The sequence below is a fragment of the Carlito syrichta genome, unplaced genomic scaffold (assembly GCF_000164805.1).
Source record: "Carlito syrichta isolate Samal-C Ts95f unplaced genomic scaffold, Tarsius_syrichta-2.0.1 Scaffold311510, whole genome shotgun sequence".
NCBI classification, from domain to species: domain Eukaryota; kingdom Metazoa; phylum Chordata; class Mammalia; order Primates; family Tarsiidae; genus Carlito; species Carlito syrichta.
Genome location: NW_007255606.1, coordinates 63,553 through 76,216, shown reverse-complemented (window position 1 = coordinate 76,216; position 12,664 = coordinate 63,553). Strand labels below are relative to the sequence as shown.

Below are 12,664 nucleotides of genomic sequence, written 5' to 3'. Positions count from 1 at the left end.
CGCGGGCTCAGGCAATCCACTCACCTCAGCCTCCCAAAGGCGCAGGATAACAGGCTGAGCTACCAAGCCCGGCTATAAAACAAGATGAAGTGGACAAACAGGTCTATCTTAAGAGAAGTTACAATTCTTCACTAATATACAAAATAATGCCCATAATTTGTGTTCTACTATTTATTAAAGATACAAACTAATAAAGCTCTAGATTAAAGCTGGACACGATGGCTCATGCCTGTAATCCCAGTACTTTGGGAGAAAAAAGAGAGAGGACTGCCTGAGCCTAGGGGTTGGAGATCAGTGAAGGCGACTTGGCAAGACCTTGTCTCTACAATAAATCAAGAAAAATTAGCCAGGCATGGTGGTGTGGGTCTGTAGTTCCAGCTACTTGGAAGGATGGCCTGAGCCCAGCAGTTCAAGGCTGTAGTAGTTGTGAGCATATCACTGCACTCCAGTCTAGGTGACAGAGTGACTCTGACTCCAAAAAACAAACAAACACACAAACACAAAAAACCAACTAGAGTATACAAAAATATTGAACTGACTTGTATTTAAAAATAATACATGGCTGGGTTTGGTGGCTCATGCCTATAATCCTAGCACTTTGGGAGGCCGAGGTGAGAGGATTGCCTGAGCCCACAGGTTTGAAACGAGCCTGGACAAATTGGCAAGACCTCATCTCAACAACAAATCAAGAAAAACTAGCTGGGCATGATGGCGCTTGCCTGTGGTTCCAGTTACTTGGGAGGCTGAGGTAGAAAGATCACCTGAGCCCAGTAGGTCGTGGCTGCAGTGACCATGAGTGTGCCCACCGCACTCCAGTCTTGGCAACAGAGTGAGACTCCCACTCAAATAAACAAACAAAATTTATAATCCACATATTAAAAACATGTTTTTAAGTTCTTATAATCAGTTTCTTATACAGGTTAAATACAGCTTCAATAATTTTTTTTTGAGTTGGAGTCTCACTCTGTCACCCAGACTGGAGTGCAGTGGCCGCTCCTGGCCACCGCAGCCTCGACCTGCTGGGCTCTGGCAATCCTTCCGCCTCAGCCTTCCATGTAGCTGGAACTACAGGCGCGTGCTACCATGCCCAGCTAATTTTTTGATTTATTGTAGAGATGAGGTCTCGCCTGCCCAGGTGGGTCTCACAATAATCTTATATAAGTGATATATTATGTGACGAGAAGAGCATTTTTAAAAGTTTCCACGAGATAGTTTACCTGAATAAGTGTTGTTTTATCATAGTCCATGCGATGCTGATAAATACATTGGCTGATTACTGCATACAAATTTTCCAACTGGAATATATTGTATTCTTGACTTTTTTTAACAACAGTCCTCAAAAGATTCTGAAAGAAAATATGAGAGTTTACATATGTGAGAGAGAGCATTACATGAGACAAGAGAGGTAATTCTGAAGATTCTGGGAACTGCTAGACCAGAAGCCAGAGGGAGGGCAGACCAAGGCATCTGGTGGCACAGGGTAGCCTCTGGTAGTGGCTCTGACATCTCCATGTTGTTGACACCATCTGCAGCCCAGCCTCAGCCTTGGTGGCTCCTCCTCTAAAAACTGCAGCTGAGGAGGTTGGCAATGTCAGCTAGCCATAACCAGCGACCATCACTTAACCTCAGATGAGATTAGCAGGAAAAAAGGCAATGGTTTTTGCAGGTGACGTCATGGCACTAAAAGTACATTTTAATTAGTGCCATTACGTGAGACTAAAACAGATACTACCTAAATGGCAACCTGCCTCACCATTTCTGGGTTATTCATATCAAAAGGATTTTCCACCTGTGAAGGGTTTTTCAATGGCTGAAATGGGGGATTTGCTGGGTTTCTGTGACTCTCCACGTCTGGCTCTACCAGGAGAGGCCGCTTCCCCACAATTAACACAAACACACCATCACAGCCAAGTAAAGACCAACTAAAGTGGTCACAGGTGTCAGTCATAAAACACTGCATGGCGCTCATGAACTAGACCAATGTTATAAGCTACACCCACATGTTAAACATCTCTAACTACAGCCTTCATGCAAACTATTTATTCTATATAGCAAGTTTATCCTCTTATAACAGGTCATTATTTACTGCATGCCTAATGGATATACCGCTCTATTCCCAGTCCCTCTTGTGGTGGGTTATATAACCAGAAAAAGTACAAATTGAGTGAGCCTCAGTAAATGGTTTTCTATAATTAGGTCTAATGACATAAATGGATACCTAGCAAAATAAGTCGGTAAAAATTGATTAAGCAATTAAATAGAGTAACAACTGCTACCCTTAACCCAAACAACATGAAGAACTGTACAAAGTTCCGATTTCAGTAATACTATTTTCAGGGTCATGAGATTCATAAGGGCTTTTAGTTTCACACACATATTTTTTTTTTTGAGTTGGAGTCTCACTCTGTCACCCAGACTGGAGTGCAGTGGCCGCTCACGCCACCGCAGCCTCGAACTGCTGGGCTCCAGCGATCCTTTCACCTCAGGCTTCCACGTAGCTGGAACTACAGGCATGCGCTACTACGCCTGGCTAATTTTTTTTAGATTTATTGTAGAGATGAGGTCTTGCCTGCACAGGCGGGTCTCAAACCCACGGACTCAGGCAGTCCACTCACCTCAGCCTCCCAAAGGCGTGGAATTACAGGCTGAGCCACCGAGCCCGGCCCACATATATTTTTAACGAGATTTTTCAGGAAGACTCAAGTTTTTCTTTAGAGGAACTGCTCCAGAAATAGTGCTGCTTCCTTCTCTAAGATGACATCAAGTTCTTATTGGCTCTGCTACATTAACAAGCAAGGTTTTCCTGAGTATACGGCTACTAGCAGGTTCACTTACACAGAGCAGATTTCTCTGCACAAATGCTAAAACCCCTATCTATATTACAAATAACTTATCATTGATAAATGCATATAGTTCTCTCTAAAAAAAAATCTCAGTGTTCTCAGACTTGAAATGTGGCCAAGATAAAACAAGTAAATTGGAATTGAGATGCAATTTTTTTTAACCTTTGAAGGAGAGAAGGGCAAGAACCCAATTTTATTTCAGATATGTTAAGGAAACTTCAACATATCCAAGTTGTTAGTTGGAGAGACATGACTGTTATTTAGGGTTATCAGAGTGTGAAGAATTCCAGATGTTGGATCACCTTTACAGAGGTAATGGCTATTTTAAGAGTATGAAAGAGGGACAAGGGAGAGGGAAAGTGCACAAATGGCCAATAAAAACCCTGAGGAGCTTACAAAAATAGATGAAGCAAGAGTGGTTTAAGGATGCAATAGTCAAGGAAGGAGAGTTATCCACAGTGTCACATGCTACAGGCAGGAAGAATTCAATTTAACAACGGCAGGTATTGTAAGCTGTTAGGATGTCATTTTGTTAGCGTGGCTAGGATGAAAACCTGATTAAGTAGATTGAGTAGGAAAAAGAATGAGCAAGAGGCAACCCGGAAGCACATAAGACTGACGTGGCCATTTCCCCTGTGGTTTCTACCACAGACCCTCGTATGTAATTCCCGGTTGGGAAAGGGGAAGGAGAAGAGCAGTCGAGGATGCTGGGAAGAAGGAAAGTTCCAGCTTCCCGTGCAGCTCCTGTGTAGCCAGGCTGCCACCGGTCCACAACTCCATGCCTGGGGACTGCAGGAGATCTCAACGGACATACTTTGAATCGCTCGTGGTCTACAACAAGTGAGGGCGTGGGCTGAGAGAGAATCATGAGAGCCTTTTCGACACTGATGAGCTGCTGCTGTTCTACTTGAGAACGTCTGGCTCGAGTCATCCGCAGGACACACCTTGCTAGAATGAAAAATTAAATGACTGTTATCTGGTACCACAGACATCCTAATGCCTAAAGTAAACACTAAGCAGGTTAAACATGTTCACTAAGGACACAAAACCAATTCTAGCTCATTAACTCTTTCTGTGATAAGAGTAAGACACTGCCACTCACACACCCGCACAAATTAAGGGCAGTTTGAGAAGTATTTCTCAAATTTAGCATTTCAGGGGGATCTTCAACAGATTACATCATTTTCCTCTTGGGCATAAGACTTGGAATTTAAAAGCTGGAAGGAGCCTGGGCACGGTGGCTCACGCTTACTATACCAGCATTTTGGGAGGCTGAGGTGAGAGCACTGCCCAAGCCCGCGGGTTCAAGATCAGTCTGGGCAATTTGGCAAGACCTCATCTCTACAATAAATCAAAAAATTAGCTGGGCATGGCGGCACGTGCCTGTAGTTCCAGCTACTTGGAAGGCTGAGGCAGAGGATGGCCTGAGCCCAGTAGGTTGAGGCTGCAATGCTCATGAGCATACCACTGTACTCCAGCCTGGGAGACAGAGTGAGACACCAACTCAACAACAACAAAAAAGCTGGAAGGGACCTCAATAATCTAAAATAGGAGTTGCAACCTACCACCCAGGGGAAACTGGCCTACTACCGTACATTCAATTTTATCAGAACACAGCCACTTCCACATCACCTAGTCTCAATGCAGTTTTCTCTGTAGGGCTGTGGAGCTGGGACAGAGACTGAGACTGTTAAGGTCACTGTCCAGCATAAAGTCTTTAACTACCCGGTAGGTGGTCCTTAAAAAACAGTCTGCTGGCTGGGCTCAGTGGCTCAGCCTGTAATCCCAGCACTATGGGAGGCCAAGGCGAGTGGATTGTCTCAGCCCGTGGGTTCGAGACCAGCCCAGGCAAGTTGGTGAGACCTCGTCTCTACGATAAACCAAAAATTAGCCAGGAGTGATTACACACATCTGTGGTTGTGGCTACTTGATAGGTTGAGGCAGACAGATTGCCAGAGCCCAGCAGGTTGACGCTGGGGTGGCCATGAATATGCCACTCCACCCTGGGTGAAGAGTAAGACTCCAACTCAAAAAAAAAAAAAAAAGAAAAGAAAAGAAAAGAAATGTCTGCTGGTTTCCAGTCTAGAATAATGTACTCACTGAAAGCTGAGAAAAATGAACCCAAGAGAGGTAGAGACTTTTCTAAGGTCATATGTCTAACTGTTGTAAGAGCCAGGACAAGAACTCCCATCTCCTGATATCTGTGCAAGCACCTGTCCCACTGCCTTGCGTTCTTTTAAAAAAGATAACGATGCCGGGCTCGGTGGCTCAGCCTGTAATCCCACGCTTTGGGAGGCTGAGGTGAGTGAACTGCTGGAGCCCGCGGGTTTGTGACCCACCTGGGCAACTTGGCGAGACCTCATCTCTACAATAAATCAAAATGAGCTGGGCGTGGTAGCGCAAGCCTGTAGTTCCAGCTACTTGGAAGGCTGAGGCGAAAGGATCACCGGAGTTGAGCAGGTCAAGGCTGCGGTGGCCGGGAGCGGCCACTGCCCTCCAGTCTGGGTGACAGAGTGAGACTCCAACTCAAAAAAAAAAAAAAAAGGCTGGGCTCGGTGGCTCAGCCTGTAATCCCGCGCCTTTGGGAGGCTGGGGTGAGTGGATTGCCTGAGCCCGCGGGTTCAAGACCCACCTGGGCAGCAAGACCTCAACTCTACAATAAATCAAAAAATCAGCCAGGTGTGATAGCGCAGGCCTGTAATTCCAGCTACTTGGAAGGCTGAGGCGGAAGAATCGCCGGAGCCCAGCAGGTCGAGGCTGCGGTGGCCAGGACCGGCCACTGCACTCCAGTCTGGGCAACCGAGTGAGACTCCAATGCAAAAAAAAAAAAAAAAAAAGATAATGATATAAATAAAACTCTGATTAAAAACAAAACATTAAATTATACAACCTGGAGATTGATATTTATATCCTAATTGGAAAGGCCATATCATAGTCCATTATTGCTATGATTATTCAAATATACTCAGAACTCATTTAAGGAAGGCCTGGGATAGACTTATCTTCAGTGTATGAACACTGAAAAAAAAAACACTCTTATGAATTGAGACAGTACTTATTTTTGAGCAAAATGAATTTCTGATCCCATGATCCACCTTTTTGCTTTGTATGACTAAGTAATGTGTAGCTTTTCCAAAATCCAAACAAGTCTATGAGCAAAGCCTCAAGAAGATCCAGATGAAGAAAATTTTAAGTGAAAGATTTGGGAAGCAGGTTCACTGGGGTAATGTAAAAAATCTTGGACCTAACCTACAACAAGGGATGGAAAAATAATGGGTGGGTAAGATCTGCTCTGTATTCCTCAGCAAGAATCACAGAAAACTTATCGTGCTTAAAAATGAAAGCGTATCATGTGCTTTAGATGGGTTATTATATTCAATCCTCAAAATATCTCATTATTAAGCAACTATCTACTCCAGTTTTGCAGATGGGCAAACAGGCTGACACGTTATGTATCCTGCCTAAGGTCACAAGCTACTAAGTGGTGAACTGGAGGCTCAAATTCAGGTCTGTTTGATGCCAAAGTACATTCTTTTTTTTTGAGTCAGAGTCTCACTCTGTTACCCAAGCTGGAGTGCAGTGGCATACACATGCCACCACAGCTTCAACCTACTGGGCTCAGGTGATCCTTCTGCCTCAGTCTTCCAAGTAGCGGGAACTACAGACAAGCACCATCATGACTGGATAATTTTGTTATTTTACTGTAGAGACAAGGTCTCAACATATTGTCTGGGCTGGTCTCGAAACCTGGACTCAAGCAATCATCTTGCCTCAGCCTCCCAAAGTGCTGGGATTATAGGTGTGAGCCACCATGCTTGGCTTTTTTGTTGTTGTTGTTGGAGTCTCACTCTGTCACCCAGGCTAGAGTGCAGTGGCATGCTCATGGCCACCACAGCCTCAACCTGCTGGGCTCAGGCAACCCTTCTGCCTCAGTCTTTCAAGTAGCTGAAACCACAAGCACACACTACCATGTCTGGCTAATTTTTTGATTTATTGTAGAGATGAGGTCTCACCAAGCTGCCCAGGCTGGTCTCGAACCTGTGGGCTCAGGCAATGCTCTCACCTCGATCTCCCAAAGTGCTGGGATTACAGGCTTCAGCCACAGTGCCTGGCCAAAGCACATTCTTTTTTTTTTTTTTTGAGTTGGAGTCTCACTGTTTTGCCCAGGCTAGAGTGCAGTGGGACACTCCCGGTCACTGCAGCCTCGACCTGCTGGGCTAAGGCAATCCTCCCTCCTCAGCCTTCCAAGTAGCCAGAACTACAGGTGCACGCTACCACACCCAGCTCAAAGTACATTCTTAATAACAATGATTTATAAACTCAATAGTGAGTAAGGATAATGGTATTTTTTTTCCAATTAACTAACACCTGCACTCTGAAAGACAAGCAAGAAGCAGTAAATTGAGAGATAATTAGTTGTTTAGGAACTTTGAAGCACCTTTTAAAACTAGTAAGTTGGGCTGGGCACAGTGGCCCAAGCCTGCAATCCCAGCACTTTGGGAGGCCAAGGTGAGAGGACTGCCTGAGCTCAGGGGTTCGAGACCAGCCTGGGCAACTTGGTGAGAAGCCTCTACAATAAATTAAAAAATAAGCTGGGCATGGTAGTGCGTGCTTGTAGTTCCAGTGGAAGGCTGAGGCAGAAGAATCGCCTGAGCGCAGTAGGTCGAGGCTGCGATGGCCGTAAGCATGCCACTGCACTCCAGCCTGGGTGACAGGAGTGAGACTGACTAAAAAAATAAAATAAAATTAGTAAGTTGCTTTTTTAATCGACAAAGACTTACCTTTTGCTCCGTTTTCGTCTGCAGCATCTATTATCTGGGCACTAGAAGCATCTCGATTGCAAATGGCCTCTGCGTTCCCCAGTTCTGCACATGCCTGAGCGTTCTGAGAGTCTTCCAGCTCCTCCTCCTCCACACAGCAAGTCCTCAGATTGTTATTCCCTGACTCTAGTTTGCTTTCGGAGGAGTTCTGCTGCTTCTCACTTTCTTCCACTGAAGACTCTCCTGTGTTTCCAGTCTCATGATCGACACTTGTGTCTTGAGCTTCCTCTGTGTCGCTCTCCATTTTGTCATCTGTGGCATTCTGGCCATCATCCTTTGCATGGGAGACCTTCCTTCGCTTCTTTATGGTGCCTAAGTACCATCTCGACTTTTTGCGAATTCTTCTCTTCAACTGAGCTTCAGGGAATTTAAAGAGAAATAATGAAAGAAAATTATTCTTTATAACAATTTTCTAAGTTCTAAGAAAGAGTGGAGAAAAAAAACCCTGATATACGAACCTACAGTGGTACTGTAAGGTAGGAATATATAAACATGAGTAGAGGCCAAGTGTGGTGACTCATGCCTATAATCCCAGCACTTTGGGAACAAGGCCGGAGGATTGCTTGAACCCAGGAGTCAGAGACCAGCCTGGACAACCTAGCAAGACTTCATCTCTACAAAAAAAAATAAATAAATAAAATAATTAGCCGGGTACGGTGGTGTATACCTGTAGTCCCAGCTACTTGGGAGGCTGAAGTGGAAAGATCACCTGAGTCCAGAAGGTCAAGTCTGCAGTGACCCATAATTGTGCTACTGCACCAGCCTGGTGACAGTAAGACCTTGACTCAAAAAATAAAAAGAGTAGAGAGTACCGTGAGAAGGCGTAGGAGTGGGCAAGGCCCAAATCACAAAATGGTAAGGAGCTGGAACTTTGCCTTGAATAATCTCAAGGAGGATAATGGCGGGTAATCAGTCTGATGCATATTTCAAAAAGATCACCTCAGCAGCAGAATGAAAAACGAAGAAGGGCAAGACTTAAAACAGCCCATGCTTAGCGTTTGTTACGCTCTCTTGCTGTGCTGTCTGAGATGAAGGGCAGCGGCTATCCACAAGCACCTTCATGGTGCACCACAGCCTTCAACTCCTGGGCTCAAGCAATCCTCCTGCAGCAGTGTCCTGAGTAGCTGGACTTCCAGGCATGCTCCCAGCATCCAGCTTATACCAGGAATCCTTCTAAGCCCTTTATGTATACCTCTGAAGTGTCACTTTACCCCATGTGGTTTATCATTCTCACTACCATTTTAGAGGAAGAAACTAAGGTACAGAGAGGTCAAACACCCTACCTATCAAGACCAGATGCACTGTAGCCACACAGCAGTAGCTCTGGGGAGAAGCGATGAACTTAGGTGGTAGAAAGGCCCGGGGGGATGGAGGGTGGCCTTGAAAGACAACGAGAAGAATGCTTCGAGAAGAATGCTTCCGAGGAAGGGAAGACATCCGAATGCTGAGTGGCAATCAAGAGGAGGCCAGAACGCCCCTGGTTAAGTGCCACCTCAGCATCCAACACCTGTCAACATGTGTAGGAAAAAGGGGAGGATCTGACCATTTCACATTAGGTGGTGGCAGGTGACAAGGATTTCAGCTGAGTCTGAAACACCCACGGGGCAGGCCCTTCATACCGGGGCAGGCAAACGCCAGGGCAGGAGGTGGAAAGAACGTTCTGCAAGGGGTACACAGGTTTTTTTGTTCAGTTTCAGCTTCTGGCTGACATAACACGAGCAAAGCACGGCTGACTCTTAAATAATGTGGGGGTTGGAGGGCACTGAACGCAGCCCCCCCCACAGCTGCAATCTCATTTATTTTTTTCCTGCGGGCAGGCACCACCACACCTGGCTAATTTGATTTCTTTTATAGAGATGAGGTCGCACCAAGGGTGATCGTGAACTTCTGGGTTCAAGTAATCCTCTTGCCGTAGCCTGCCAAAGTGTTGGGATTACAGGTGTGAGTCACTGCACCCAGCCTACCGTGTAACTTTTGACTTTCCAAAAACTTAACTACTAATAGCCTACCTGTTGACTGGAAGCCTTGTCAATAACAGCTGATGAACATTTTGTGTATTACGTATTGTATGCGTACCACAAAGTAAGCTAGAAGATAAAAAAACGAAGACAACCATAATGAAGAGAAATTATATTTACTGTTCAGTAAGTAAAGATCATCACAAATATCTTCATTATTGTTGTCTCAACAGTGAGTAGGCTGAGGCAGAAGGTTGGTCTTGCTGTTTCAGGGGTGGCAGAGGCAGAAGCGGTGGAAGGGAAGGCAGGGCTTCTTTTCCATCTTTTCCCTCATCGTCTGACACTGGTTGGAAGCTCTCTTCTCCATCAGGATGTCTGCCGTGAATTCCTCTGGTGTGCTACTGGCTCTTGAATTTCTCCAAGATCCTTACCTCACAATCCTTTGTTCCTACCTTTGATTGCCATGTTCACAGTCCCTCTCATGATCTCCTGGATTAACTTTGCCGCAAATCCTGTGAAGTCATGTACCCTCTGGACACAGCTTTCTTCAGCAGGCCCTTGCTGTTTCAGGCTTGACAGCGTTCACGGCCTTTTCTATGACAGCGATGGCATCTTCAGTGGTGTGATCCTCAGACTCTCATGAGGTTCTCCATGGTGTTTTCTTCCACAGCACCAAGTCCTTTTCATGCAGCACCATATGTAACGAGTCTGATGGGGCCAAGTGCAGTGGGTCAAGCTTGCAATCCCAGCACTATGGGAGGCTGAGGTGAGAGCAGTGCCTTAGCACAGGGGTTCGAGACAAGCCTGGGCAACTTGGTGAGACCCTGTCTCTACAATAAAACAAACAAACAAAAAAGCAGGGCGTGGTGATGCACACCCGTAGTTCCAGTTACTTGAAAGGCTGAGGCAGAAGGATCATCTGAGCCCAGCACATCGAGGCTGTGGGGCTGTGAGTGTGCCACTACACTCCAGAGTGATGCCAACTCAAAAAAAAAAAAAAAGCCTTGGATCCCCTAATCCAGAAGCCAGATTAGAGATGTGTTTGAGGCCAGTACACCACTCCTACACCCTGAATTGGTGTTGAATTCACAGGGTTATGGGAGGCCAAGGGTCTCATCTGATAAGCAATAAATTTTAAAAGGTAGTCCCTTATGGCCACAGTACTTCTGACTTCAGGGACAAAGCATTGGTGGAACTAATACAGAAGAAAGGCTCTCGCTGTCTAGGCCACCCTGTCGTAAAACCAGAAGAGTGGCAGCTGGTGTTTATCTTCCCCTCCAAAGCTAGAGAGTCAGCAGCTTTGTGAACCGAGGACAGTCCTGATTATGAACCTGCTGGCAGCACACAACACAGTCAAGCCAGTCCATCCCTTCTGCCTTAGTCCTTGTGTTTTTTCCTCTTCCTTACTGACATTTTTTTTTTTAGCCAAACCTCTTTCTAAAATTCTCAAACCACCCTTTGTTGGCATTAAACTCCCCAACTCAAGATCCTTCGTCTTCCATTTGCTCTAAGTTGTCACTTAATGACTTTGCTTTTTCTTGAATCACATCAGTCTACAGGCAGGCCTTTCCCATGGCAATCCTGCACCAACACAGAAACTGCATTTTCAACAAAGGATAAAAAGATACTCTGCAAAAAGTGCAAGGTGTTTTTGTCTGCTAGCATAGGTGCAGTAAATTTCCGTTTCTTAACACAGGCCTTAGGCAGGATTTGATGCTGGATTCGTTGACCTCGGAAGAGCGGTATACCGAGCTGTAGACTCTGTCTAAAGGACACTCAAGCAACTCAACTTGTTCCTGTGATGTCATGACATCTCTGCTTCCTGGGAACACTTCCTGCATCACAAGTGGCCCTCCCCATGTTGCCCCTTGGTGCTGAATTCAAGGTTTACAGTACTGCAGACACAATGAAAAACACGAGAACTGTGAGATCACTTTTCACCATGATGGTTGCTGGTGAGATGAATCGTTCACGCAGAGATGAGCATGGCACAGCATTTTAAGCAGATACTCTTGAGCTCACCTTGACAGCGGGAGGTGGTGGCTAGGAAATTATTATAATGTTATGGTATGTACTGCAGTTAATCTTATGCAGATATGACTTAATACTGAAATTTTTTTTTGAGATAAGATTTCATGCTGTTGCTGAGACTGCATGCAGAATGGTGACATGATCATGCCTAGCCAACAGTCTCCAGCTCCTGGGATCATGTGATCCTTCACCTCCTGAGTGGCTGGTACTACAGGCATATGCCACCACACCTAGCTGTTTCTTCCCCCTTCGTAGAGATGAGGTCTCAATGTTGCTCAAACTAGGCTTAAACTTCTGGACTCAAGTGATCTTGCCAACTTACCCTCCCAAAGTGCTGGGATTACAGGTATGAGCCACCACACCCAGTGATTTAATACTGAATCTTTTTTTTTTTTTTTAAGTTGGAGTCTCTCTCTGATGCCCACACTGGAGTGCAGTGGCACGCTTCCAGCCACCGCAGTCTTGACCTGCTGGGCTTTGGTGATCCTTCCAAGCAGCCAGAAATACAAGTGCACAATACCACATCCGGCTAATTTTTTTTTTGACTTATTGTAGAGATGAGGTCTCACCAAGTTGCCTAGGTGGGTCTCGAATTTATGGGCGCAGGCAATCCACTCGCCTCGGCCTCCCCAAGTGCTGGAATCACAGGTTGAGCCACCAAGCCTGGCGCTGAATCTTTATGTAGGTTTATATTGCTCTTGACTGCAAATGGCACATTTATGATCTGTGCTTGTGTGCTAAAGTTTTGACAAAATTTAACTTTTTGTAACAAATTTGTATACATTTTATGATAGTAAATGATAAAATAGACTAGGGTATACATATATATTGTATGCATTCATGACACACTTAACTTTTCCTTAAAATTTTTTTGCAAGCTGGGCTCGGTGGCTCAGCCTGTAATCCCGTGCCTTTGGGAGGCTGAGGTGAGTGGATTGCCTGAGCCCATAAATTCGAGACCCACCTGGGCAACTTGGTGAGACCTCATCTCTACAATAAGTCAAAAAATTAG

The 12,664-nt window shown here is 45.4% G+C and overlaps 1 protein-coding gene across 1 annotated transcript in view; it reads right to left on the bottom strand.

The window, feature by feature from the left end:
• Nucleotides 1-12,664, bottom strand: part of ATAD2 (ATPase family, AAA domain containing 2) — a 68,167-nt gene that overhangs the window by 1,890 nt on the left and 53,613 nt on the right. The window contains exons 24-25 of the mRNA XM_021717916.1: nucleotides 3,658-3,791; nucleotides 1,218-1,346 (exon numbers count right to left, since the gene is read on the bottom strand). Of these exons, the coding sequence (XP_021573591.1) occupies nucleotides 1,218-1,346; nucleotides 3,658-3,791 (263 nt within the window). The remainder of the gene's footprint in view (nucleotides 1-1,217; nucleotides 1,347-3,657; nucleotides 3,792-12,664) is intronic.